A 27,700-nucleotide genomic window follows, 5' to 3' on the forward strand; every position below is an offset into this window, starting at 1 on the left:
GTTGGAGGGATAAAGTGCCACTAAATTTAAAGTCATTTAGAGAGTCTATTGAAGACGCTTTTTCTAACATTAGCTGAATTTACTTTGACCAAACATATTACTAATCTATTGGAGTTGCTCTAAGTAACTTAAAATTAGCTTTACAAGTCATTTTGCTGGTCTCTTTATTGTTAATAACCAACGGTAAAAGAAAGATACAAGGAAAGCAACGGCGAATCCAATCCACGTCCAAACGAACTTTGACAGAAGTGTTCAGGTTTACACGCGCGAGTTGACCGGAGCTTCCTTCCGCATTTGCTTCAGCGGCTAACTCGGCGTCATTACGACGCCGTTTCGCTATCGCGTTCCCATCTCCAGTTCGTTTCATAGCCGGCGAAGAATTTCTTCGTTACTTTACTTCCAAGCGGAGTCCAGGGCAAAATTTCACAGTAGTGCGCAGCTTCAGTTCAATATACCCTAGCGCCTCTCTTCCCCCACAGGGCTCTTTCCCGTATGAACGGGGCCCATATCGCCGCCGCCTCGCCGGAGGCCGGCGGGTCGTCCTCGTCGGCCTCGTCTTCCGGCGTCTCGGCGTCCGGGCGCTCCTGGCTGCTCAAGGGGGTGCACCTGCGGCGGCGGCGCCGGTGGCGGCGGCAGGTGGCCGTTAGGGGAGGGGTGAGAGCCGATGGCGGCGATGTGCAGGATCTTGCGCTGCCTCTCGGGATGTCCTTCGCGGCGGTGCTTGCCCAGGTGAGCGGGATGTATCTTGCCTCTTTCTCTTCTTGTCTACGCCGCGGTAACCCAAAAATTCAATCTTTACCCTTCGTGCGGTCTAGCTTCTATTGCCATGTTTGGATGGTTTTACACTTTTGTGCGAGATCATACCGTGTACATATGTTCTGATGGAATATGCAATAACCAAACATGAGGCGTTGCTCAAACCACTGAAGATTTCTATTTGATTCAGTGCAAAATCTTGAGTTCTGTCGAACTTGGGATAATGCTGTTTGATGTTAAAGCCTTACCTGGGGAAAGAAGGCCTCAATTCAAATTGACAGAATTTACAAGAATTTTGAAATATTCAGTTCCGACTGGGGGAAAAGAATCGGAACTGTATACTTTTATATACTTGCTATAAAAGCCGAGTTACATCTGTTCTTGCTTGGCTCATGTTTTTTTGGCTGTTCAGTTCAGAACTTGCCATATGAATGCACCACATTGTTAAAGGGCTGGGGACGAGGTACTTTGATTTTTAATGCTATCTTGATTATAGTTGTTTGACTTGTGTTCTGTTGTTAACACTTATTTTTTGTTTTTAAAATAAATTCCGAGTTTGAATATTAAGCACTGCATGCTTGTTTATATCAAAGTGTAAAGGTATGAGCATCTCATCCTAATATTCTAACTGATAGTGCATGTTGGAATGTTTGCTACTTATATTTTGGGCCTAATAGGAGGAAGTAAATTCTATCAGTAACTCAAATTGTACAATAAGTGAAATGATTTAGGTGGATGTACTTGGGGCAACACCAATCAGCTTCAGAAACTAACACCTCCTTCTCTTACAGGTTGTAAATAGATGCGCTGGTTCTGAAGGGGGATTACGACCTGATGTCCTCTCAAAGGTACAGATGCGGCTTCTCATAAATGATTAGGCCTGCAAATGGGGTGGTTATAAATGGGTATTTTGGGTGGGTTTTAGAAATAGGTTTGATTTAGATGGGCTGTGATGGGTTTTAATTAACTATGAAGTGGTTTGGTTGGGTTTATTTCATATTGTGGGTGGAAACGGTTTATACCCATGGGTGTATATGGGTTCTCCACAGGCCGTCGGCCCCATGGGTCCTCACCCACCCGACACAGACCATGTCACCGACTGCCCCCACCCCCGCGCTTGTCCGCTCGCCAGTCGACTTGACGCGAGCGCCTCCCCATCGTCCCCTGTCCATCTTCTTCAGTCTGGTTCGTCGCCGTCCTGCCCCCAGGCAGCTTGTGCCTGCGGCTGCGTGCTAGCTTTATCAATCTCTGTCAGGGACGGGGTGCTGATGTGATGAGGGTTTAGCGAAGTTGACGGGCGCCAAGAGCCGGTCTCCTGGATCCCAACTGGCCCGGGGTTTGCTCTGGGGAGACACACCGGTCACCGGTGTGTGGACGGACCAGACCCCATTGCTGGGTCGATCTTCCTTGGCACGGTTCAGCTTTGGAGTTTCAGCTCAGAGTCAGAGACGACTTGATCGAAGGAGTGCCAGACAACAGGTCGCCATCAGAGCTGAAGAAATCTGTCCTGGTTAAAAAAAACCCTACTACATATGAAGGAGAATCATGTTCATGAATGCGATCAAGCTAGTACCAATTGCTGTTGCAATTTGCAAACCCTGTTTTGCAGGAATGAGCAGCGAAGGTTGCGCAGCAGAGGGCATCTTTGTCAACGTCGCCTCTGCATGCACATGTTTAGGGCCAGTTTGCAAATATTTCTTTTCTGATTTATGAGCTTTACTTCTTGATCTTCCCTTCCAAGAGTGTTTCTGACGAGAGAGCCTATAAGAATTAATTTGTCAAATATATATATACACCATAAGTTAGTAGAGGTTGGCCGTTGGCGGCTTGGCGTAGTTGTAGATCTTTTTTTAAAAAAAATAAATATTTTTTATAGCTGTACGTTGTTGTAATCTGTATGAATTTTGATGATGGCTATGCTGTATGCGAAGAGCAATTCCTAGAAATTAGTGCTGTTGGGCATGTTCTTTAATCTTTCATCCCTGGAAAGGATGAAACCCTAAACAATAGTGCTGCTGCAGATGTAGCATCAGCATCGAATCTTGATGCTTTAATGGAACCATAAAAATCTGGAGTAGATGCTGGTGGCAGCAGGGTTAAGTAACTCTGATAATGGACGGAGTAAACCCTCTACTCGAAGTATCTGAGTGACAGTGCAGCAGTCTTGGTTGCTGTTATGGTTAAGCAAGCTCTACGACTGTACCCATGGGTTTTCCATGGTTTTCCACCCATTTGCGGTTTGGTTTGGGGTCAATAAAATTATTGGATGGATTGGGTTTAATTTACTTATGTTTTTCAGTGGGTGTGGAATGGATATCAAGGTTACTATATGTGGGTATGGATTGGGTGTGGTTTGGGTTTGTTGCCATTAGGCATTAGCAGGCCTAAAATGATTACTATTTGGAACAAACCATGGATGTCCTGACACCAATTCTGGATGCAGATGTGTACCTCGGCAGTGAAGGAGTCCTTAACAAATGTATGTGCTGGCCAGTTTCTTTTTCACTACTCTGTTTCTGCTTCTCATAAGCTTATTATATTCCTTTTTTGCGGTGTAGATTTATGGTGACAGATTTCATAGCTTCATGAGTAACTTTGAGAAAGCTTTTGGTAGTACATTGAGAACCATTCACCTTATCAATGAAACGCCTGTTTTTGAGCAAGATGTGGAGCAATGTTCTTACAAAGATGATGATTCTGTACCTCAAATCAAGTTGGGTGGTGCTGATTCATTACCTGAAATAAAGGTTGGTGGTGCTGATTCACAAAGTCAGATACATGATGTCCAGACTGACATGCCCTCGAGTTCAATGAATAGCCAGATTGTTCTTCATACAGGCATCAATGATCAGTTGGTTCATCTTACTTGTAGCAGGTCTAATCCAGAAATTGGTCAGCACATCCTTAGTGTATTTGAGAGATCGCTGAATGAGCAAGCTCGTTCAAATGAGCTCAAAGAGCTTGAAATAGGACTTACTATGAGAAAATTGCAATTGAGTCGATCTCAGTTAGCTCTGAGCTCTGAATCACAAATGTTAGAGAAGATCAAAGTTCATATGGGATTTCAGAAAGCCTCATTCAAAGAGAAGAAATTCAAGACTGAAATGGAGGATACAAAGCATGCAGAACTTTTCAGGAAACTTATAGATATGCTCCTTACTGCAGTGGTACTCATGTCTGTCTGTTTTGGATATGGAACATATATTTATTCGTACCAGCGGATAACTGCTGCTACTTCAGCTTGTGCAGCAATTTCAAGGGTATGTACCAGATTTTTCCAATGCAAATTAGTTGTTTCCAGTGCCATGAAAAGCTCATATCATGTGCTCCCTTTTGTTGCAGGAGTATACATCTTGGTGGATGCCAAGTTCAGTGTCAGCAATCAACTCCGGTTTGCTGCTTTTCAAATGCCATGTGATAGCCGCAACAAGGATATTCTTTGGAATTTTGATGCTCCTACTAATCGGTTGGTTGATATTCCAGCGTTCTGCAATGACTGGACCAAACATGCCAGTAACATTCAATGTTATGATATTGGGAGTTCTTTGTGGTTATTTTGGAAGCTGCTGTGTTGACACACTGGGCGGGGATGGAAATGTATGGCTTATATACTGGGAGGCCCTTTGCTCCATCCATTTACTTGGAAATATTTGGCCATCTCTTTTACATCACATGCTGTATGGTCCTATTTCTGTGACTCACAGGACCAAGGCTGGTCATTTGCCATATTGGGCCCGCCGATACACATTTTACATTTTGGTGTCACTTATTCTGCCATGCTTGGCTGGTTTGCTGCCATTTGCATCTCTGTCAGACTGGAAAGAGCTTGCTGTTCAATATTTGAAGTCCAGATTCAGTGGAATTAATATTGAGGATTGATTATTGAGAGATTGGTTGTGGTTACCGGTGTAATCTCAATCCCATTTTGCGAAGGTGTAAAGGTTTTTTCTGTTTGTCACATATGAATTGTATATCATTGTAGCGAAGGAGGGAAGATTTTTTTGTTTGGCTTCCTTTCATCCTCGGACTGAAGATATGTAAACAAAGTTGTTGGAATGACAACAAAATATCTCCTTTCCTTGGTAGTGGAATATCAGATGGGCTAGGTTCTGATAGTTGTGCTCCTATGCGCACTGCTACAGATATCAAGAGCAAGGCACTTCATATCGGGAAGCTTAGAAATATAATACAGTGTGCAATTTCATTGCAGATTTTTTGTGACCCTTTTTGTGCAAGGACATTGTCCACAGTGATTGTTATCTGATGATTTCTCTTCCCCTCTCTTCTCAATCATCTAGGTTGCAGTTCTTCTCTTCAGTGGGAATCCACTCTACATTGAAAGTTTTGCTTGCATATAGTCCTTCAGATGCATGTATGTTGTAAAAGGATGCTCAGAAGCGCAATGTATCATTTCTATTTAGTTGTACACATTATTTAGTTCCTGCAGCATCGATTATGTGTATCAGTTCTTCAACAGAACTTGCTTATGTTTGTCCAATGCTTTCGTTCAGAATAAGTGGAGTTAAAAACGAGTGGTCAAATTATTTCTACTGTGGCCTAAATAGTTTTATAGATGCTTAAACCACCCATGTGAAATGGCACGTGCAAGTTTCTGTTGAATTTTGAAGATATTTTGTCGAAATGCAAGTTTGTCGAGGCACGAGAGGATGAGGATGTCATGGAAGCTAGGAGCCTGGAGGCGGCGGGGACCCGGACAGACAGAACTGAAGGAGACAGGCGGCGAAGCGAGCGCATCAGTAAGCACTTTCGTGGAGAGATAAAACTACCCCGGTGTTATGGCTGCGGCCGCTCCTCCGTCTCTCGCCCACCCCGCACCTCCGCGCTCCACGAAAGAATTCCAACGCGCACCGCGCCATGCGCCGCGGGACGTCGTCTCCTGGACGTCTACCATCTCGCGCGCGGCGCGACAGGGTGACCTGCATGCGGCGGCAGCATCTCTCTGCGCTATGGTCTCCTCCCCCGCCGCGCCCGCCCCCAACGACGTCACGCTACTTACCGTTCTCTCCGCCTGCGCCGACTCCCCATCCTCGCCGCTAGCCAGCCCCCTCGCCCTCACCCTCCACGCCCGCGCGCTCAAGCTATTCCCCTCCCACCTCCTCCTCTCCACCTGCCTCGCGCGGTTCTACCTCGCGTCCCGCCTCCCGCATCTGGCGCTCCAGCTGTTCGACTCAATGCCGGTCCGCTCCGTCGTCACCTACAACACCATGATCTCCGGGCTTATGCGCAACGGCCTCGTCGACGCCGCGTTCGAGGTGTTCGACGGGATGCCCGGCCCGGACAAGGTCTCATGGACGGCGCTCATCGACGGGTTCGTCAAGAACGGGCGCCACGACGAGGCCATCGACTGCTTCCGCGCCATGCTGCTGGACGGCGTCGAGACGGACTACATCACGTTGGTCGCCGTCGTGTCTGCGTGCGCGGAGGTAGGCGCGCTCGGGCTCGGGATGTGGGTGCACCGGCTCGTGCTCAGGCAGCGGCTGGAGCGCAATGTCCGCGTCGCCAACTCGCTGATCGACATGTATGCGCGGTGCGGACAGGTGAACCTCGCGGCGCAGGTGTTCCGCTCCATTAGGAAGCGGACGGTGGTCTCTTGGAACTCGATGATCGTCGGGTTCGCAGCCAATGGCCGGTGCACAGACGCGATCGAGCTCTTCGAGGAGATGCGGAGGCAGGGGTTCAAGCCGGACGCGGTGACGCTCACCGGCGTCCTCACGGCTTGCAGCCACGCCGGTCTCACGGAGCACGGCCTGAGGTACTACGACCTCATGACGACAGAGTACGGTGTCGCCGCGCGGATGGAGCACTACGGGTGCGTGGTCGACCTGCTCGGCCGGGCCGGGCGCCTGGACGAGGCGATGCACGTGGTGGAGACGATGCCGATGCGGCCCAACGAAGTGGTGCTCGGGGCACTCCTCGCAGGCTGCCGGACGCACGGGAACCTGGACATGGCCGAGCAGATGATGCAGCACCTCTTCGAGCTGGATCCCCAGGGCGACGCCAACTACGTGCTGCTTTCCAACATCTACGCAGCCGTCGGGAAGTGGGACGGCGCGGGGAAGGTCCGAAGCCTGATGAAAGCGCGCGGGGTGAAGAAACGGCCGGGGCACAGCACCGTGGAGATCGACGGCGACGTGCACGAGTTCGTGTCGGGAGATCAGTCCCATCCGCTGGCCGGGGAGATCGGACAGATGCTTGGGCTGCTCTGGCACGAGATGACGAGGTATGGTTGTGATGTGCATGGAGGCAGCAGCTTTGATGGGGATTGAGTTGCTGATACTGCGTTAACGTAGAAGATGCCATGCCTGCAGGCTGCAATCTGGGTTCAGCGTTTTGCCTTTGCCTATGGATTTAGGAATGGTGATGGAATAAGTCTTGAGCATCTAGATGACAGCCTGCTTTTGACTGTCCTCTGTAGTCCTTTAGCATTTAGAGGACAGCTTGACTGTCCTCTGTAGTCTCTTTAGCATCTAGAGGACATCAGTCATTTTTTGACTGTCCTCTGTAGTCGCTTTAGCATCTAGAGGACAATCCTGTTGTGTAGTGTGTGTGAGAAGGTGTGGTAGTGCAGCCCCTAGGGCTATAAATATGTGTTCCCAACCCCTCTAAGGGTATGACATTGTGTAGTGTTTGAGGAAATAAACAGAAAATTGCCCCAACTCATAGTGTCATCCTCTTGATGAGAGTTAGAGTCCCTCTACTTACAATTGGTATCAGAGCCAAACTATCCTGCAGTCTAAACATCTCGTGCTCATCTCATTCCCGCGCCTCTCCCCACACTCAGTCGGCAGCAAGAGCTCCAACTGTTCCTTCCTCCCTTGCTCAGACGAGCAGCCTTTCGTCTGAGACAGCCTCTTCCACACGCAGCGACCCCTCACTAGCCCACCATGTCCCTACGCTCGGCCACTTCGAATGCGCGGCGCCAGCAGGAGGCCGAGGTCGCCGCGACACAAGAACGCGAGCGAGCAGCAGCAGCGGCTGCAGCGACACCGGCGAGGGCAGCACAGTTGGCGGCGGCGGAACTGGCAGCGGCAAGAGCGGAAGTAGAAGCAGCGGAGGCGGCGGATGCTGCACGTGCGGTGGCAACAGAGCTCGAGGTTCTGCGCGGCAGTAGAGCTGGCAGCTCTGCTTCTGTCGACGACAACACCGACGAAGAGCTCAGGCTGGCGAGGGAAGCAGCGCGAGAGCAGGCGGCACAGTGGGCAGCCGCGCATCCCCGTGGGGGCGCGCGTGGTGGCAGCCCGGATAGGCGTCGACGCGCTGATGGCGCTCCAGGCGGGGGCGCACGCGGCGGTAGCCCAGACGGGCGTAGACGCGCCGGCGGTGCTCCCGGCGGCTGCGACCGAGTCGATGGAGATCGCGGCCTCTACAGGCGGCGCGGTTCTCCCTCCCCAGATCGGTACCATGGTCGCCGCATGGCCCAGGCCATTGTCAGGGACATCGGTCCCGGCGGTGGGTGGCCTACCCTCACCAAGACCAACTACGTCGAGTGGGCCGCGGTGATGAGGGTACGGCTCCAGGTTCGCCACATGTGGGAAGCAGTTCGTTACGACGACGTCGACTACCACGAGGATCGGCGGGCGCTGGATGCCCTCATTGCTGCAGTCCCGCCCGAGATGCAGTTTTTGCTTTCCCAGAAGCGGACTGCCAAGGAGGCCTGAGACGCCATCGCTGCGACCCGCATCGGCAGCGATCATGCCCGCAAGACCACACTGCAGGCACTTCGCAAGGAGTGGGAGAACCTGACCTTCAAGCCAGGTGAGGATGTTGATGACTTTGCTCTCCGCCTCAACACTCTGTTGCAGAAGATGGTGCAGTTCGGCGATGACACCTACGATGAGGAGAGAGCTGTTGAGAAGCTCTTCCGTTGCATCCCCGAGAAGTACAGGCAGATTGCTCGCTCGATCGAGTCTCTGCTAGACCTCTCCACGATGATGATCGAAGAGGCGATTGGTCGCCTCAAGGTGGTCGACGGCGACGAACCACAGGCTCTCTCTGGGCCTATCACTATCGGCGGGAAGCTACATCTCACTCGGGAGCAGTGGGAGGCCTGCCAGGGTGACAAGAAGAAGGGGAAGTCCTCCTCGACATGAGGCCGCAAACGCGGCAAGCCGCGCAAGGCGCGTGGAGGCGCCCAGGCCGGGGCGCGAGGACATGCTGAGGGTGGTGCACGTGGAGGTGCCCAAGGCGGCGCTGTCGGCAACAAGAAGCCGGCACGAGACGACGACTGCCACAACTGCGGCAAGCTTGGCCACTGGGCCAGGGATTGTCGGCAGCCACGACGTGGTCAGGCCAACGTCGCACAGGCGGAGGCGGAGGAGGAGGCCCTGCTCCTGGCACATGCAAGCATCGAGCCATCTCCAGCGGCACCGGCCGCAGTGGCACTCCTCCACCTTGATGAGTCGAAAGCACGCGCTTTCCTCGGCGACGGCTCCAACAAGGACATGATCGAAGGATGGTGCCTCGACACCGACGCCACTCATCACATGACCGGCCGACGGGAGTTCTTCACCGAGCTTGACTCTAGCGTCCGAGGCTCCGTCAAGTTTGGGGATGCCTCCGGCGTAGAGATCAAGGGCGCCGGCTCAGTCGTCTTCACCACCGCGTCTGGTGAGCACAGGCTGCTCACCGGAGTCTACTACATCCCCGCGTTGAGGAACTCTATCATCAGCTTGGGACAGCTGGATGAGAACGGTTCGCGCGTGGAGGTCGAGCATGGAGTCATGAGGATCTGGGATCCCTCTCGTCGCCTTCTTGCCAAGGTACGCAGGAGTCCAAATCGGTTATACATCCTCAATGTGAAGGTGGCACAACCTTGCTGCCTTGCTGCTCGTCGAGACGACGGGGCGTGGCAGTGGCACGAGCGCTTCGGGCACCTTAACTTCGAGGCCCTGAAGCGGCTCAGTGCCAAGGAAATGGTACGAGGCCTGCCGTGCCTTGACCATGTGGAGCAATTCTGCGATGTCTGCGTGCTGACAAAGCAGAGACGACTCTCCTTTCCCCAGCAGTCGAGCTTCCGAGCCAAGGAGAGGCTCGAGCTCGTGCATGGGGACTTGTGTGGCCTGGTGACACCAGCCACACCGGGAGGACGACGCTACTTCTTGCTGCTCGTCGACGATCTCTCCCGCTACATGTGGGTGATGATCCTTGGCAGCAAGGGAGAGGCTGCGAACGCCATCAGGCGTGTGCAGGTCGCTGCGGAGGCGGAGTGCGGCCGCAAGCTGCGCGTGCTGCGCACCAACAACGGCGGCGAATTCACGGCGGCTGAGTTCGCGTCGTACTGCGCGGATGAGGGCGTTCAGCGCCACTACTCCGCGCTGTACAACCCGCAGCAGAACGGCGTCGTCGAGCGGCGCAACCAGACGGTTGTGGGGATGGCTCGGGCTCTCCTCAAGCAGAGAGGAATGCCAGCTGTCTTCTGGAGAGAGGCGGTGGTGACAGCGGTTTACATCCTTAACCGCTCGCCCACCAAGGCTCTCAACGGGATGACACCGTACGAGGCTTGGCATGGGCGCAAGCCGGCGGTCTCTCACCTACGGGTCTTCGGCTGCCTCGCGTTCACCAAGGAGCTTGGCCACATCAGCAAGCTCGACGATAGGAGCACCCCGGAGTGTTCATTGGCTACGCGGAGGGCTCGAAGGCCTACCACATCCTTGACCCAAGAACACAGCGTGTGCGCACGACGCGCGACGTAGTGTTCGACGAAGGGCGAGGATGGGCGTGGGACAAGGCGGTGGACGACGACACGACTTCGACGTACGACTTCACCATCGAGTACGTCCACTTTGAGGTAGCTGGGGGAGTAGGCAACTCTTCTCCGAGCAGATCTACCCCAGCCCTCAAGTCTCCACCGACTCCAGCGCCAAACTCTCCAGCTCCTGCTACAACGAGCTCTTCACCACCACGCACTCCAGCCACGACTCCGGCTACAGCGAGCTCTTCGCCACCACGTACTCCAGCACCGACGGTACCCTCTCCGGGAACGTCCTCTCCGACACCAGCTCGTGTCGAGCACGACTCAGTGGAGCTCGTGACCCATCTGTCCCGCGACGAGGAGCGCGTCGACGCGTGCTACGACGGAGAGCCGTTGCGGTATCGAAGGGTGGAGGGCCTTCTCATCGACCCGTTGGTGCCGGGCCCTGCGTCTCGCATTCTGGCAGGAGAGTTGCACCTTGCATGCGACGATGGTGAGCCTCGGTCTTTCGCGGAGGCCGAGAAACATGCGGCTTGGCGTGCCGCGATGCAGTCGGAGATGGACGCAGTTGAGACGAACCGCACTTGGGAGCTCGCTGATCTCCCTCATGGTCATCGCGCGATCACCCTTAAGTGGGTGTTCAAACTAAAGAGGGATGAAGCCGGCGCCATCGTCAAGCATAAGGCTCGCTTGGTGGCACGCGGTTTCTTGCAGCAAGAGGGGATCGACTTCGACGATGCCTTCGCCCCTGTAGCACGGATGGAATCCGTGCGACTTCTCCTCGCGCTGGCAGCCCTAAAGGGCTGGCATGTTCATCACATGGATGTCAAGTCGGCGTTTCTTAACGGCGACTTAAAGGAGGAGGTCTATGTACACCAGCCACCAGGTTTTGCGATCCCTGGCAAGGAGGGCGAGGTGTTGCGCCTGCGCAAGGCTCTCTACGGCTTGCGACAGGCACCAAGGGCGTGGAATGCCAAGCTGGATTCCACGCTCAAGAGGATGGGCTTCATGCCAAGCCCGCACGAGGCGGCCATCTATCGGCGGGGCAATGGAGAAATGCCCTGCTGGTGGGTGTCTACGTCGACGACTTGGTGATCACCGGCGCCAAGGATGTAGAGGTGGCAGCGTTCAAGGAAGAGATGAAGGCCACCTTCCAAATGAGTGACCTGGGGCATCTCTCCTTCTACCTGGGGATTGAGGTGCACCAGGGAGACTCCGGGATCACACTTCGCCAGACCGCCTATGTCAGGCGCATTGTTGAGCTGGCTGGGCTCACCGACTGCAACCCAGCTCTCACTCCGATGGAGGAGAGGCTGAAGCTGAGTCGCGACATCACGACGGAGGAGGTGGATGCTATTCAGTATCGGCGTCTTGTGGGGAGCCTTCGCTACCTCGTCCACACACGGTCTGACTTGGCATACTCCGTCGGCAACGTTAGTCGGTTCTTGCAGCGACCGACGACGGAGCATGAGCAGGCTGTGAAGAGGATCATCTGCTATGTTGCGGGGACTCTCGACCACGGTCTCTACTACCCGAGGTGCCCTGGGGAGGCACACCTTGTCGGGTACAGCGATAGCGACCACGCCGACGACATCGACACCAGCAAGAGCACAAGCGGGATCCTCTTCTTCCTCGGCAAGTGCCCCATCAGCTGGCAGTCGGTCAAGCAGCAGGTGGTGGCCATGTCCAGCTGCGAGGCCGAGTACATAGCGGCGTCCACTGCTTCGACTCAGGCTCTTTGGCTGGCTCGACTGCTCAGTGATCTCCTCGGGAGAGACACTGGAGCGGTGGAACTCAGGGTGGACAGCCAGTCCGCTCTGGCATTGGCCAAGAACCTCGTGTTCCATGAACGGAGCAAGCACATCTGGCTGAGATACCACTTCATCCGAGACTGCTTGGCAGAAGGGAGCATCAAGGCGCGCTACATCAACACCAAGGATCAGCTTGCAGACCTGCTCACCAAGCCCCTTGGGAAGATCAAGTTTGTTGAGCTTTGCTCCAGGTCCGGGATGGCCCAACTTTCTCACAAGACGATGCCCAAGACTTAGGGGGAGAATGATGGAATAAGTCTTGAGCATCTAGAGGACAGCCTGCTTTTGACTGTCCTCTGTAGTCCTTTAGCATCTAGAGGACAGCTTGACTGTCCTCTGTAGTCTCTTTAGCATCTAGAGGACATCAGTCGCTTTTTGACTGTCCTCTGTAGTCGCTTTAGCATCTAGAGGACAATCCTGTTGTGTAGTGTGTGTGAGAAGGTGTGGTAGTGCAGCCCCTAGGGCTATAAATATGTGTTCCCAACCCCTCTAAGGGTATGACATTGTGTAGTGTTTGAGGAAATAAACAGAAAATTGCCCCAACTCATAGTGTCATCCTCTTGATGAGAGTTAGAGTCCCTCTACTTACAAATGGTTTTTTGCCGGTCCAACGGTGTCCGTGTCTGTATTGTCTTTTTGTAGCTTTGCTAGTGCATACAGCTGTTACTACTTACTACTGCTAGGACATGATTATTGACCATCGTCACTTGAGTCATAAATTAGGGATTCTAACATATACAGCAGATGTGTAGACGATTTCAGCATGTTTCATCAGAATTTGATGAAGTCGAGCAACATAGACAATCCATGTTGCTTTTATGTGGCGATTAGGCATATTACTAATATCATGTTCATCCACTACGACGACATACAAGAATAAATATTACAATTTATCTTAGCCAAAAAATTTAGAAAAGTATGAGTTCAAAAGAAGCCCGATCTCTTTTTAATAGCTCACTTGGTGGCTTGTCCTCTTTAGTTAAATGAGCGTGCGGCTTTCTCTGGTGTTAGACTTGGGCGGTCGCGACTCATCTCTAGGGTAATGACCCACAATAGAGGTCTAGGTGGTTTTCACGACATATCTATAAATAACAGCCCATTGCTAGAGGAGGAAAATAAACTTGTATGTTTGGCACTTGACATAGGATAACTATTAAAATTGTTGCTTTATAGTACTACCACTGTTTTCGAATATTTATCATTTCGAATATTTATCGTCCGTTAGTTTATTTTTGAACTAAAATGCGACAAATAAAAAAGAACCGAGAGAATAATAGAGAAGAGATATATGATCAGATATAGAGTACATACACTAGAATTTTGGCCCCACGGTTAACATCAACAAAAATGGAATTTGGCTTGTACAGGTACGGAGACACCAGGTCACAGTGGTGAGAAGTCCGTGATTAAAAGTCATGGGTTCAAAGCACTCTAAGGGCTAGTTTGACAACCCTATTTTTTCTAAGGAATTTTTATTTTTTAAAGAAAAATTAGTTCATTTTCTCTTGTGAAAATGGAAATCCCTTAAAAAAATAAAGTTACTAAATTAGCCTTAAAAGTTGGTTTGATGACCACAAAATTAGAGTGGATTAAGAGACGAGAAATCCCTTGCTAATGATTGAGGGGGAGAGAATTCGTAACTATCCATTTTAAATAAAAGGATTTCGGGCCTTATTTAGTTACTCCTGAGGTGAATAGTCATAGCTAGTTTGAGAGAAGGGAATTGAAGAAGATTAAGGAGACTAAAATTTCCTTCTCAATTTTGAATAGAAAAGAGATTTTAGTTTCCTCAATTCTTTTCACTTTTTTTCTTCCAAACTAGCTCTCAATCCGCTCTAATTCCCTAGTCACTCATTTAGCCCTAAGGGCTGGTTTGATGACCAGAGAATTAGAGTGGATCTATGGAGGAAGAATCTCCTTCATATTCAATCCCCATGAATCCTTTTCATTTCTGTCGTCACCAAGTTAGCCTTAAAGCAATCCCTTTATCCGGGTTCAAAGGAGTCTCTTTATCCTTCTTCAGACCTCTCATGTAGTGTAGAGCCTTCGGCATTCAGGCCTCGCATATGGAAGTCTTTGGTATTGGGTCGCCCACAGACGTAGAAATATTAGAACATCGACCAGTACTGCCAGTATACGTATCTTTCATCATGCAACATTTCGGGCAAAATGTCAAACACTAGTAAACACTGGATCAGCCAGGCACACATAAGAGCCACTCTGTTGACATATGGTATTTCAAAAGGTGCCAATAGTCATCGTTTTAAACATGTGGTATTTCAAAAGGCGCCAATAAACATCATTTTAAACCATTTCCCTTGTTTATCATTATGCATATCATGCTGAGACAGTCGTTAGAGCATGGTGTAAAAAGTGGACAAGCTCGAAAAGAACCACTTATACAAGTCATCCCACATCAAAGCAAACATTGTTGCTTCTAAGTGTCTGGGTGTGCTTACCAGATTGAAAGCAATTTTAGACCCCATAAACTACAAATCATGAAAATGGTACAGTGAGCAAGGGATGACCTACCCCTAAACCTAAACTACAAAGCATGAAAATGGAACATTGAGCAACGGATGCCTTCAGATTGAGGGTTCACTCTCGGAACTCGGGCCAAGGGATCATTCTCATAATATCAACAGCTTAGGCATGTAAGTTAAATCTATAAAATAATAAAAAAGATCATTAGTAATGGCAACATTCAGCTAAATAATTCCTTTAGTAATAAAATGGAGGTGATCAAAGCAGCTGTTTGTTTAATAAGAGTCTTACCAGCTTATGTACAATCAAATGTGTTAGCAGCCAAGGAGAACATCACACGCCATATTGTTGCAGTGGCCGCTGCACAAATGGGTGCTCGAATAACTGAGCAGCACATGGCCGGTCATTTGGATTTGCTTGGACACACTTCTTTATGAAATCACGCGCATCTTCTGATAATGTATTAGGAATTTCTGGTGGTATTCCCCTACCAATTTTGAGCAAAGCCTGCGTCTACAAAACAGGAGAAATATGATATCATTCATCATGAAAGTATAGCCTTGTATCAAGAGAATACCAGATGATAACAAAATATGAAAATTCTAAAACACAGAATAGAGAGTGCTACCTGTGTGCGCGCGCGCATCTATGATATTTCTCGTGAAAATAACGGAATCATCTTGACCAAGACTACTGCTATTTTAGGTCCACTATACTATATGACATTTGCACACACAAACATAGATAAACAGCAAATCTATCAGTCAGGAAATGACACAGATCTTCTTTCTGTCTAAATTTATTCACATTCATGATTCTTGTATTCAAAGTTTAAACTTTAAATTGCATTGTATATATACATTATAGAAATGTTACTGTTACAGAAGATATCAAGGAGGCACAGTCACTTACCCATTCCATATCAGGATACGGCACTTCGCCTGTCAGCATCTCCAAAACTGTGCAGCCAAGACTCCATATGTCCGCTGGAGGTCCATGTGGCTTAGCCTTAGCAACCTAACAAAAATATGCCATCAGGAAATGCCCACAACATGGGCCACACCTTGCCAGACCAAATTTTATCAACTCCTTTTTTGTGGAAAAGTAAAGTAACAGCTTGAGGTCATATCACACTTTTGTTTGCAACAATGCTTACTATTTAGATTGTTTTCAGTTACAACTAGTTGGCTTGATTTCAAAAGCTGCCTCATTAAGTATCAAACTTGCCATTGTCAAGTAACTAAATTACCAAAAGGCATATCATTAAAGTTGAAACTGCAAGGATATTTTTAGGCGATCTCCACTTGAGATACTTAGAACTATATCCTGGATTATTTTAAGAATTCAACATAGTACTGTAAGATCACTGAGATAGAAACAGCACAGACTAACCTCAGGGGCCATCCAGTAGACAGTTCCCTTGCTAGATTTTGCCTGGCTCAAAATTGACATCTGCAAATGCAAATTAGAAAGAGTCAGCACGCCATGTAAATGTAGAACCTAAGATGAATCTTACAGTGTTTAGAATGTCGCAGTGACTACCTCCTTTGCAAGTCCAAAATCTGCCAATTTGACCAGTCCGCTTGCATCAACTAGGATATTGGCACATTTTATATCTCTAGTAACACAGGGAATGAGCATGTTCAATATACAGATAAAACAAACATGACGAAATACTTGAGAATGGAAAAGAATCTGATGTAGAAAATCAAATTGATATATCATTATTGTTGGCACCCGGAGAAGGCCATATTCCCGGCTGTCGCCAAGACACATTGTCATGTACGGCCACACATACGCCAGGCGTAGGAGAGCCCGCGATGTGCGCCGAGCTGAGCAGGCAGCAAAGGCACATGCGCAGCAGGTGAGTGGCTAGGATGGAAAGTAGCCATCTAATTGATTGCGCATGCAGCAAACATAGAAGGCGACCGCCTGATTGATTGTGCATGCAGCAAACATAGAAGGAGATTGGCTAGGAGAGAAAGTAGCTAGCTGATTAGTATCCTTCCTATTTTGATTAGATCTTCAATCAAGGAGAACCTTCTCCATTTGTGTAAGCCACCAGCTATATATAGCCATGTATGGTGGCACTTGGGAATCAATCAAGAATTACCTATCAAGTCTCTTCCTCTCTTCTCTAAACCGGCGACCAGGAGAACTTCTCCTGTCGACGGGTAGCTCGGCGTGGGGGCATAACCCTGCCGGCAACCACGAGTCAAGGCTACGATCTACGTAGCCGAGGTCCTCCTACCTTGGGCAATACCGCCCTTGACAACCTGGTATCACGAAGCCGACGATCCTCGTCTTCACAACCATCAACTTCCACCACCGCAGCCACTAGACAGATTGCAACCCCACCCTCGCCCTCAGCCTCCACCACTTCCACCGGTCACTCCAACACCATGTCGGAGCCCTTCATGGCCGACCTCATGGAGATGATGAAATCCTGGCATTCGGAGCTCAAGATGGAGATCAAGGAGATGAAGATCGAGATGGCTTCCTTGAAGGACAAGGCATCCTCGTCATCTGGCGTTGGTGGCGGCAATCGCATGGAGCCTCCTCGTGAACCAGATCGGCCCCCCAGGTTCCAGAAGTGGGATTTTCCCCGTTTTGACGGGAAGTCGGACCCGCGCCTCTTCCTCAACAAATGTGAGTCATATTTTCGTCAGCAGCGTACCATGGCCGAGGAGCGCGTCGGGATGGCGTCATACAACCTCGACGACGTCGCCCAGGAATGGTTCATGCAACTTCAGGAGGACGAAGGCACGCCGTCGTGGGGGACGTTTCAAAGATCTCATTGATCTGCGATTCGGACCAGCGCTGCGCTCGGCGCCCCTCTTCGAGCTGACGGAGTGCCGACGCACCGGGACGGTGGAGGAATACTCCAACCGCTTCCAGAGCCTGCTCTTCCGCGTTGGGCGGCTCGATGAAGCCCAGCGAGTCCAGCTCTTCACAGGAGGTCTGCTTCCACCCCTCAGCCACGCCGTCCGGCTTCACAACCCGGAGACGCTGACTGCGGCCATGAGCCTCGCTCGGCAAGTGGAGCTGATGGAGCTCGACAAGATGGCAGCAGCCCCGGCCAAGCCGGCGCATCGCGCTCTACCGGCCGCCATTAAACCTCAGCAGGCGCCCCCACTCCTTGCGCTACCGGCACCACCGGCGGGTGCTGCGCCAGCCGCACGCGAGCGACAACCGGGCCGTCGTCTCTCCGTAGAAGAACAGCAGGAACGCCGTCGGCTCGGGTTGTGCTTCAACTGCGATGAGCAGTACTCCCGCGGCCACAACCGCACCTGTCGCCGCCTCTTCTACATTGAAGGCATTGAACTGGAGATGGCAGTCGACGCCGCGGGCGATGTTGTCCCCGCGGAGGAGGGCCCCATCTACTCCCTACATGCTGTGGCCGGAGTGCCAACCTTCGACACGCTACAGGTCCGAGCGTTCCTCGGGACCGCAGTGCTGGTCGCCCTCCTCGACACGGGATCCACGCACAACTTCATCGGCGAGCGTGCAGCGTACCGCTCCGGGATGCACATCCAACCGCGCCCAAGGCTCACCGCCACCGTGGCTAACGGCGAGCGCGTCACTTGCCCGGGGGTCATCCGCGACGCGCCGATCAGGGTGCATGGCGACACGTTCCACGTCGACCTCTTCGTCATGCCCTTGGCAGGTTTCGACCTCGTCCTCGGCACACAGTGGTTGGGAACCCTCGGGCCCATCGTCTGGGACGTCGCCGCGCGGACTATGCAGTTCCAGCACGAGGGACGCGCTGTCTGCTGGACCGGCCTCGCATCCTCGGACAAGCCGGCCGTCCGCGCAGTCACGGCGCCACCAACGCCGACACTACAGCTCCAGCCAGCCCAGGAGCCCCTCCTCGACGCCCTCCTTCACTCCCTCAACCACGTCTTCACCGAGCCACGCGGTCTTCCACCCAAGCGCTCCCGTGACCACCGCATCATCCTCAAACCGGGAGCGCTGCCTGTGGCGGTCCGCCCGTACCGATACCCGGCGGCACACAAAGACGAGCTCGAGCGGCAGTGCGCCGCCATGATCGAGCAAGGCATTGTCCGACGCAGCGACTCGGCGTTCTCCTCACCAGTACTTCTCGTCAAGAAGCCGGACGGCTCCTGGCGGTTCTGCGTCGACTACAGGGCGCTGAACGCGCTCACCGTCAAGGATGCGTTTCCGATTCCGGTGGTGGACGAGTTGCTGGACGAACTCCACGGCGCGAAGTTCTTCACCAAGCTCGACCTACGCTCGGGCTACCACCAGGTCCGGATGCGCCCGGGGGACGTCCACATGACGGCCTTCCGCACCCACGACGGCCTCTACGAGTTCCTGGTGATGCCGTTCGGGCTGTGCAACGCCCCAGCGACGTTCCAGGCTTCGATGAATGACGTGTTGCGACCGTTTCTTCGTTGGTTTGTTCTGGTGTTCTTTGACGACATTTTGATCTACAGTAAGAGCTGGGGAGAACACCTTCGACACCTCCGCGCCGTCCTCGAGGAGCTCCAACGCCACCAGCTGTTCCTAAAACGCACCAAGTGTGCGTTCGGCGCGGCGAAGGTCGGCTACCTTGGCCACGTCATCTCCGAGGCGGGCGTCGCCATGGATTCGGCCAAAGTCCAGGCCATCCGGGACTGGCCCACGCCGCGATCAGCACGGGCGGTACGGGGTTTCCTCGGACTGACGGGCTATTACCGGAAGTTCGTCCACCACTACGGTACCGTGGCAGCACCATTGACGGCCTTGTTGAAGAAGGATGGATTCTCTTGGAGCGCAGGAGCCGCGGAGGCGTTTGTCGCCCTCAAGGACGCGGTCACCTCGGCCCCCGTCCTCACCATGCCGGACTTCTCCAAGCCATTCGTCGTTGAGTGCGACGCATCGTCCCATGGTTTCGGCGCGGTGATGGTCCAGGGGGGCCATCCCATCGCGTTCTTTAGTCGGGCTGTCGCACCCCGTCATCAAGCGCTGGCGGCTTACGAACGTGAGCTCATCGGCCTCGTCCTAGCGGTCCGACATTGGAGGCTGTACCTTTGGGGACGCCGGTTCATCGTCAAAACCGACCACTACAGCCTCAAGTACCTGCTGGACCAGCGGCTCGCGACGCTTCCGCAGCATCATTGGGTCGGCAAGCTCCTGGGCTTCGATTTCTCCGTCGAATATAAGCCGGAGTCAACCAATGTGGTGGCGGATGCCCTCTCCCGCCGCGACACGCCAGACGATGGGGCGCTGCTGGCCCTCTCGGCACCGCGTTTCGACGTCCTGGACCGTCTTCGTCAGGCACAACTCACCGATCCAGCACTCACTGCCATTCGTGACGAGGTGCAGGCCGGCACCAAGCGCGCGCCGTGGGAGGTGGTTGACGGGATGGTCCAGTACGCGGGCCGGCTCTACCTACCCCCTTCTTCACCCCTGCTCCGTGAACTGCTCGCAGCTGTGCATGCCGAGGGCCACGAAGGGGTCCAGCGCACGCTACACCGCCTTCGACATGACTTCCATTTCCCTAACATGAAGCAGGTGGTCCAAGATTATGTCCGGGAGTGCCCTACCTGCCAGCGCCACAAGTCAGAGCACCTACACCCGGCCGGACTCCTCCTTCCCCTACCAATTCCGCAGGGAGTCTGGACGGATGTGGCGCTGGACTTCGTCGAAGCCCTGCCCCGAGTGCGCGGCAAGTCCGTCATCTTGACGGTGGTGGACAGATTCAGCAAGTACTGCCACTTTATTCCACTGGCACACCCCTACTCAGCAGAGTCCGTGGCTCAGGCATTCTTCACAGAGATTGTATGCCTTCATGGGGTGCCGCAGTCCTTGGTGTCGGACCGCGACGTCGTATTCACCTCCAAGTTCTGGAAGGAGATCATGCGGTTGATGGGGACCAGTCTCCACATGACGTCGGCTTTCCATCCCCAGTCGGACGGCCAGTCCGAGTCGGCGAACAGGGTAATCATCATGTACCTGCGGTGCCTAACGAGCGATCGGCCTCGCCAGTGGCTCCAATGGCTCCCATGGGCGGAGTACGTCTTCAACACCGCCTACCAGAGCTCTCTCTGCGACACGCCTTTCAAGATCGTCTACGAGCGTGAGCCTCGGTCCATCCGGTCCTATGAACCGGGGGACACACGTGTTGCGGCAGTGGCTCGAACCATGGAGGAGCGCGAAGAGTTCCTCGCTGATGTCCGCCATCGGCTGGAACAGGCACAGGCTGTCCAGAAGAAGTATTATGACCAGGGCCACCGCGCCGTCACGTATCAGGTGGGCGAATGGGTGCTGCTCCGTCTCCGACACCGCTCCCCTGCCTCCCTCGCCACTGACTCCACCGGCAAGCTGAAGCCCCGGTTCTATGGGCCCTACCGTGTGCTGGAACTCATCAACGAGGTCGCTGTCCGCCTCGAGCTTCCAGCCCGCGCTTGCATCCACGACGTGTTTCATGTGGGCGTCCTCAAAAAGTATCACGACACACCACCGCAGGTTACACCGCCACTACCCCCACTTCACCATGGGGCAGTCACCTTGGAGCCAGCTAGGGCCATCCGAACCCGGCTCAACCGCGGTGTACGCCAGGTGCTGGTGCAGTGGAAAGATCAGTCGCCTGCATCTGCGACTTGGGAGGACATGGACACTTTCACCGACAAATTCCCAACCTTTCAGCTCGAGGACGAGCTGCTTCTCGAGGAGCGGAGAGATGTCATGTACGGCCACACATACGCCAGGCGTAGGAGAGCCCGCGATGTGCGCCGAGCTGAGCAGGCAGCAAAGGCACATGCGCAGCAGGTGAGTGGCTAGGATGGAAAGTAGCCATCTGATTGATTGTGCATGCAGCAAAAATAGAAGGCGACCGCCTGATTGATTGTGCATGCAGCAAACATAGAAGGAGATTGGCTAGGAGAGAAAGTAGCTAGCTGATTAGTATCCTTCCTATTTTGATTAGATCTTCAATCAAGGAGAACCTTCTCCATTTGTGTAAGCCGCCGGCTATATATAGCCATGTATGGTGGCACTTGGGAATCAATCAAGAATTACCTATCAAGTCTCTTCCTCTCTTCTCTAAACCGGCGACCAGGAGAACTTCTCCTGTCGACGGGTAGCTCGGCGTGGGGGCATAACCCTGCCGGCAACCACGGGTCAAGGCTACGATCTACGTAGCCAAGGTCCTCCTACCTTGGGCAATACCGCCCTTGACACACATTCAAGGATCTAGCTCAGGAGACTGACGACGGGGTCGACTATAACGAGACCACTGCTCCTGGGGCCTCGACACCTAGGAACCTCCCCTGGCCCTAGCCAAGGAAGAGGTCCGACACTAGATATTATAGAAGTGTCTAGATGGAATGACTCCTCAGCTGCCATAAGGCTCAAGCCTTTCAGGCCACCTAGGTGCTATGAGGCCCGAGCCTCTAGCGTCTTAGAACCTCCAAGGGTAAATTATTCTAAGTCCCTGAGACACCGTGTGTCGCAGGGCACTGATCAGAGATTAAGTCATTAAGCCATCTCCAGCAGATTATGCATATGGTCGTGTGAAACACTGTTTTGCAATGTAGAGCACACTGGTTACAGATTAGAGTTTAAAACTGAAGATGGGATGGGAAAGCTGCTGGAGACAGCATTAGGCTCGTCATATCCCCAGGAACTTATAGGCCCAAGTCATCAGACTCTTCGTTTCTCGGGCCACTGATAGGCTTAAGTCCCTAGGGCCCGCTATGTCCTAGGATAATATGGTAACGTTTGTTCGGGGCAGTCCGTCCCCCGAGCACTAGATCAGGCTCTCCATTAGGCCTAGGATCCCCAAAGAGTCCTCGACCTCGTACTCCGAGGACGGTCGGGCCTCCGGCACTCTAAAGTCCTAGGTCCCGAGGGAGCTAAGGACTTAGAAAAGCTAAGTGTAATCCTATCAAAAATATAAAATGTGATCAAGGCCCATCGAGGATGGCACAACCCCAGGAAAAGGGTACCACATCTAAGGGCCTGCATACTACTCCTCAGAGATAGCTTAATGGATAAGTCTTGGGTACAACACATTAAATGTGTGATAAGTGACATTACAAGCCCGATAAGCATGATGTAGCACGAGTTAGGCTGCAGGATAATCAAGACCACTATATGGTATGTGTGTTGATCCAGTAGCCACGCGTGCGCACACAAAGTATACCATGAAGTACAAAAGGCTACAACGACTACCAACCACATCATACTAAACGGCCCAGGGCACGGGGCCCGTAGACATGACATACCTGTCGCAGGTATGACAACCGAAAAAAAGGATATCTCTATTACGTCTACACCACGACCAAAAGATGGGCACTAAATAAGATAAGAGTAGGGTAGTTGTGTCTTAGCTGATGGGGTACAAGGTTCATGTAATCTCTTCCTCCCCTTGGAGGCCTAGACTATAAAAGAGAGGGGTGGGCAACATTTAAGGGGATTAGATTCCAACCAGGGGCATTCAATTAGATCCGACCATAGAAGTTCCAATTAGAGGTAACCAAGCTAACTATGGCCACTCTTCATCTAGAAGGCACGTATAAAGGTGGATTGAGACCATGAGGCCATGCTCAGCAGACCGTGCATATGGTCATGCAAATTATTGTTTTGCACTGTAGACCGCACTGTTTATAGAGTAGGGTTTGAAATAGGAGGTGAGATAGATGGTGGAATAGGGAGACTGCTGGAGACAGCCTTAGGCTAGAACTCCCACCATAGCCATGAGATGAGGGAGTTAGGTCTTGATGCTCTCTGTTGTTTGAGCTTGTAATATTTTCCTCCTTTGTACTCATCAATACCACACTGCAACCCAAACCTCTCTACCTGCTTGTGTGCTTGCTATCAATCATGCTCAAGTCCAACACGACCACTGATCTATGCCATGCTCCCTCCAACCCCCCCCCTTCTGGTATTCTGTGTATTCTAATTCTCCCAACTGACCTGTGCAGAACATTCCGGCGATGTAGATAGTGCAAACCGTTCAGAATCTGTCGTGTATATGCTGAGACTTGTGAATCTTGCAAATGATATTTTTGATATAAAGCTGCCAAAGATCCTTGACTAACAAGTTCAAGAAAAATATATAGTTTCCCACCTTCCTGCAAAGAATTCATCCCACAAATTTAACATTAAAAAGATGTTCATGGTGGACAGCAGCTGGCATATACTTGGAGATAACATGTAATATGAACAAAAGGAGAGCGTAAAACAGAATACAACAAATCAATCACCACATGGAGCAAATTTTATTATGGAAAATGAATGTATGCTTATCACTGTTTTATTCTGAAAATGAAGTTCATGACTATAGAAATGAGCTCAGTACCTTATGTGTTCCAAAATATTGAACTATATTTTCATGCTCCAAACGACTCAAGAGAGATATCTCCTGAAACAATGAAACAAAATATTTACCTATTATCAGTGAAACTCAAGAAAAATAATTGGATGATTGAGAAACATGTTGTTCGAAGCAGCATAATCAGCATAATTCTCAAGCATGCATAATTCATTACTCACATGTTCAAGCTGCAGAATGCGTTGTTTTCCATTGAGTCCTTGATCCACTAATGATACTTCCTTGACAGCAAAGAAAAATCCATCACTGTAAAAGACATGTTAGAAGTCAGTCTTTGAAATATTGTGTTGCAGAAGATGTATGTGTTCATCGAAACTGCCTGAATGTTTTCCCACCAAATAGCCAGTTGACTGCATTTGATAATAGCAAATTTGTGAACCCTGGAGTTCCTATGAAAATGATAAATTGATCTCATATAATGCTAGCCAACATCAAGAAATTACATCACACATGCATTCAATCTTATAATTATTATATATAACTAAACATTCTTTCTGGCTAGCACAAAGAATCCTAATGAAGTGAAAGCTCAGATGGGACATTCCCTCAAACAAAAAATCCAGGATAGACTAAAATCCAGAGAATAAGACTTGACTTTGGGTCAACTGAAAACTGATGTCCAATATATTCTTTTGAAAGTCAGGCAATAGTTAAGAGCGCCAAAATGAGAAGGATTACATCGATTGCAATATATGTAAAAACTGCTAGTAGCACCATAAGATCTCAATTAAACACACTAAGATCAGTGAACTCGATAGCTGGTCATAAACACAGTTTCAGCAATACTATGTATATTCTGCAGAGCAAAACTATAGCTGTGCTTCCGTTGTCCTCTCCGTCCTAGTTAATTATGACGCAAACAAATAAACAATAATGTGAATATGATAATTATCATGAAGTAGGAAGATCCAAACTTACTCGCTGATCGCCTCGTACACAGAACCAAAAGATCCACTGCCGAGATGGTGTCCCTTGGTCCAAGACGTGATAGTTCTCTTAAACCGCCTATTTGGCGACGGCGAGATCAAATACTCGGTGCTCTGAGAAGGGGACTCCGCTACAGCTTGAACCACGGCAGCGGTAGTCTCTCTTGGCGCCTCGACAACCACCGCTTTTGTTCTTTCCACTCGTAGCTGATCCACCTTGACCACATCGCCCTTTCCCTTCACTCCGTGTGCAGTCCCCTCCTTCACCGCGGCAGCAATCACTCGTCTAGAAGATTCCCCTGTCTCCAATTGGACTGCTCTGTTGCTCGATTCGGTTCCAGACCCCTTGTATGATCGTGCAGAAACTTGAGCGACCTCCGGTTCCGGTTGGACTACTTTGGCGGCCAACACAGCTTGCTCTTCACCTTGGACGGCTGCATCCAGCCTCGCTGCGAGTGCAGCGTCCCGTGCAGAAACATCTGGAGGTCCCTGTGGTGCTGGTGCCATCCCGTCAGCGCCCGCAGCCGGCAGCAGCGGTGCCTGCAGCGACTGGCGGCGGCTGCGGGAAGGGTTGGGGATGTGCGCCATGCCGGCGGCGTAGATGGCCGGGGGGATGGTGAAGTCCTCGGGGCCCTTGAGGCCGAGCTTCCGGAAGAGGTCGGCGACCTCCGCGCCCCCGCGGCGGATGCGGAAGCTGGTCTGCGACGCGAACTCGGAGCCGAGGTCGACCGGCGCGAGGTCGTCGTCGCCTTCGTCCTCGGCGGGGTACGAGGAGTGCTTCATCGCGTTGATGCGCGCGAGCTGCGGCCGCTGGCGCGGCCTGGGCCGCTGCGGCGCCTCCATGGGATGGGATGGGCTCCGGCGCGCGGTGGCCCTTGCGTGGGGAGCAGGGCAGAGCAGAGCAGAAGGAGGGAGGGGCACAGGCGCGAGGCGGAACGCGTCCGCGCTTTGCGAGTGGGGTTTGACGAGGAGGGAGGATATGGTTTGCGTTTGCCTTCTGGGTGTGCAAGAGCGGAGCGGAGCCGCGACCTGGAGGCGCCGTGCGCGCGCGCTCTTGACTCGGCGCGGCTGTGGTCGCTGCTTTGGGGAATAGCGAGACCGAATGCGGCGGCCGGGTCGGCGCCTTGCGCGCGTGTTCTTGTCACGGCGTATCGCGTCGCGTCGCGAGCGGCGGAACGGGGCAAGAGGACGACCGGGCTGCGGCCGCCGAGCGGAGCAGGCAGAGGGTCGCGGTCACATCACACGTTGACGTGGCCTACGCCCTACGCGTCAGGGCTGAGGAGTACGCATCCAGCCAGCGCACCTGCCACCAGCTCATTTGAACTGGAGCCGACGGGCCGCTGGTCTCGCCGGTTAGCCTCCGTCTCGGGGTTCCACCACAACGGCGAAGCGACTGGTCGTCGAAGGACGAAGGCCGCGAATTGGGGATAAGTTGGAGCCTTGGAGGTCAGAGCGGTAGCATCGTTGATCGCTGCACCCAAGTCATGGTCAAACATGGATGTGTACGATGTACCGTCGAAGCCATCAAAAATAGTCAATGATGGATGCCCAGTCACGTGTGCCCGTCCGTATATATGTTAACAAACTAATATACACCTGGCTAAAAATGCTATATAAATAAAGCAAGGCATGTACAAAGTACTCATGTATTGGAACAATGGAACCTTTGGTTTTAATCTATACCGACTTCAGCAGTATAAATAACCAGTTTTAATCCGAAGCGAATAGCTCGGTAGCTTCTTTCACAGTCCATATACAACAAATGATCTGTATTTCCACTGTAATGACAAAGATATTACAAATCTATCTATGTATTTAACTTTCATCTATTCTTTGTATCATGTTGTCTGATAAGGGAAACAAAGACCATACCATGTTTGTTTACTATCGAGATTATATAATCAAGCTTAAATAAGTTAAGTAGCAAATAAACAACACATATTATTAGGTGAATTATATAATCTACTTCCTTCATCCCAAAATATATTTATCGTTCCCGCTTTCGAGGAGTCAACTATTTTTAACTTTGACCAAATAAAAATGTTAATATTTATAGTATATAATTAGTATTATTAGATAGATATTTAAATCTATTTTATGGTAAAATTATTTGAAGATACAAATGTTGCTAATATTTTCTATAAATTTATTCAAACTTGATAAAATTTGGTTGACACGAATACCATAGCAACACATTTTGGGACGGAGTGAGTAGATATCTAGATTATGATAATCCATAAACAGGTCATTATATGCTTATATAATCTATAAGCTAGATTATATAATCGGAAACAAACAGGAAAATCTCTATATTTTCTACCTTGACCGAAAGGAATGGTGCTAAATCAGAGATGTGATGTATAGCTATTTTTTAACATGGTATTAGTACGCTATGTCATCACTTAAATCTACTAGATGTCATCTCTTCGTTATGTCAACGGTTCATAGGTCTCGTCGAACAGTCTACTACATTAGACTTCATTTTTTTCTTAGATCATCTACAACAATCGACTATGGTATAGATTGATTGCAGATGACCTAAGGTCTATTTCATTTAGCTTTTTTGATGAGCTTTTCTAAAAACCTGGATTCTTAGAGGATCTAGTTGTGGGTAGAATCTAAATATCGTGACACTTATATGCTAATAAAGATGATGGAGTCCATAAGGTTT

The 27,700-nt window shown here is 51.1% G+C and overlaps 3 protein-coding genes across 6 annotated transcripts; 2 read left to right on the forward strand and 1 right to left on the reverse strand.

Annotated features, from left to right (window-relative positions):
* The first annotated feature begins 254 nt into the window (after positions 1–254).
* On the forward strand, positions 255–5,205 carry LOC100502198 (uncharacterized). Of its 2 annotated transcripts, XR_004857622.1 has the most exons (6): positions 255–729; positions 1,548–1,604; positions 3,200–3,235; positions 3,315–3,503; positions 3,632–4,016; positions 4,099–5,205. XR_004857622.1 is itself a non-coding variant. In NM_001363232.1 (5 exons), the coding sequence occupies exons 1-5, from the start codon at positions 493–495 to the stop codon at positions 4,633–4,635; spliced, it is 1,569 nt and encodes a 522-aa protein (NP_001350161.1). In that variant the 5' UTR covers positions 369–492; the 3' UTR covers positions 4,636–4,960. The 2 variants fall into 2 exon arrangements, 1 of the variants encoding a protein (NP_001350161.1); NM_001363232.1 differs by having other exon boundaries at positions 369–729; positions 3,315–4,016; positions 4,099–4,960.
* A 255-nt stretch (positions 5,206–5,460) lies between these two features.
* On the forward strand, positions 5,461–7,443 carry LOC103654223 (pentatricopeptide repeat-containing protein, chloroplastic-like). Of its 2 annotated transcripts, XM_008681053.4 has the most exons (2): positions 5,466–6,200; positions 6,315–7,443. In XM_008681053.4, exons 1-2 carry the CDS (start codon positions 5,553–5,555, stop codon positions 7,041–7,043), a joined length of 1,377 nt encoding a protein of 458 aa, XP_008679275.1. In that variant the 5' UTR covers positions 5,466–5,552; the 3' UTR covers positions 7,044–7,443. The 2 variants fall into 2 exon arrangements, with proteins under 2 accessions (XP_008679274.1, XP_008679275.1); XM_008681052.4 differs by having other exon boundaries at positions 5,461–7,232.
* A 7,111-nt stretch (positions 7,444–14,554) lies between these two features.
* LOC100275358 (putative MAP kinase superfamily protein) lies at positions 14,555–26,137 on the reverse strand. Of its 2 annotated transcripts, XM_020551397.2 has the most exons (10): positions 25,022–26,137; positions 24,439–24,492; positions 24,265–24,349; positions 24,071–24,133; positions 23,686–23,843; positions 16,306–16,381; positions 16,156–16,215; positions 15,676–15,780; positions 15,055–15,276; positions 14,555–14,944 (listed from the first exon to the last, which is right to left on the reverse strand). In XM_020551397.2, exons 1-9 carry the CDS (start codon positions 25,870–25,872, stop codon positions 15,097–15,099), a joined length of 1,632 nt encoding a protein of 543 aa, XP_020406986.1. In that variant the 5' UTR covers positions 25,873–26,137; the 3' UTR covers positions 14,555–14,944; positions 15,055–15,096. The 2 variants fall into 2 exon arrangements, with proteins under 2 accessions (XP_020406986.1, NP_001142924.1); NM_001149452.1 differs by lacking the exon at positions 24,439–24,492 and having other exon boundaries at positions 14,579–14,944; positions 25,022–25,995.
* Positions 26,138–27,700: the final 1,563 nt, after the last annotated feature.

Source organism: Zea mays, chromosome 4, assembly GCF_902167145.1.
Source record: "Zea mays cultivar B73 chromosome 4, Zm-B73-REFERENCE-NAM-5.0, whole genome shotgun sequence".
Classification (NCBI taxonomy): domain Eukaryota; kingdom Viridiplantae; phylum Streptophyta; class Magnoliopsida; order Poales; family Poaceae; genus Zea; species Zea mays.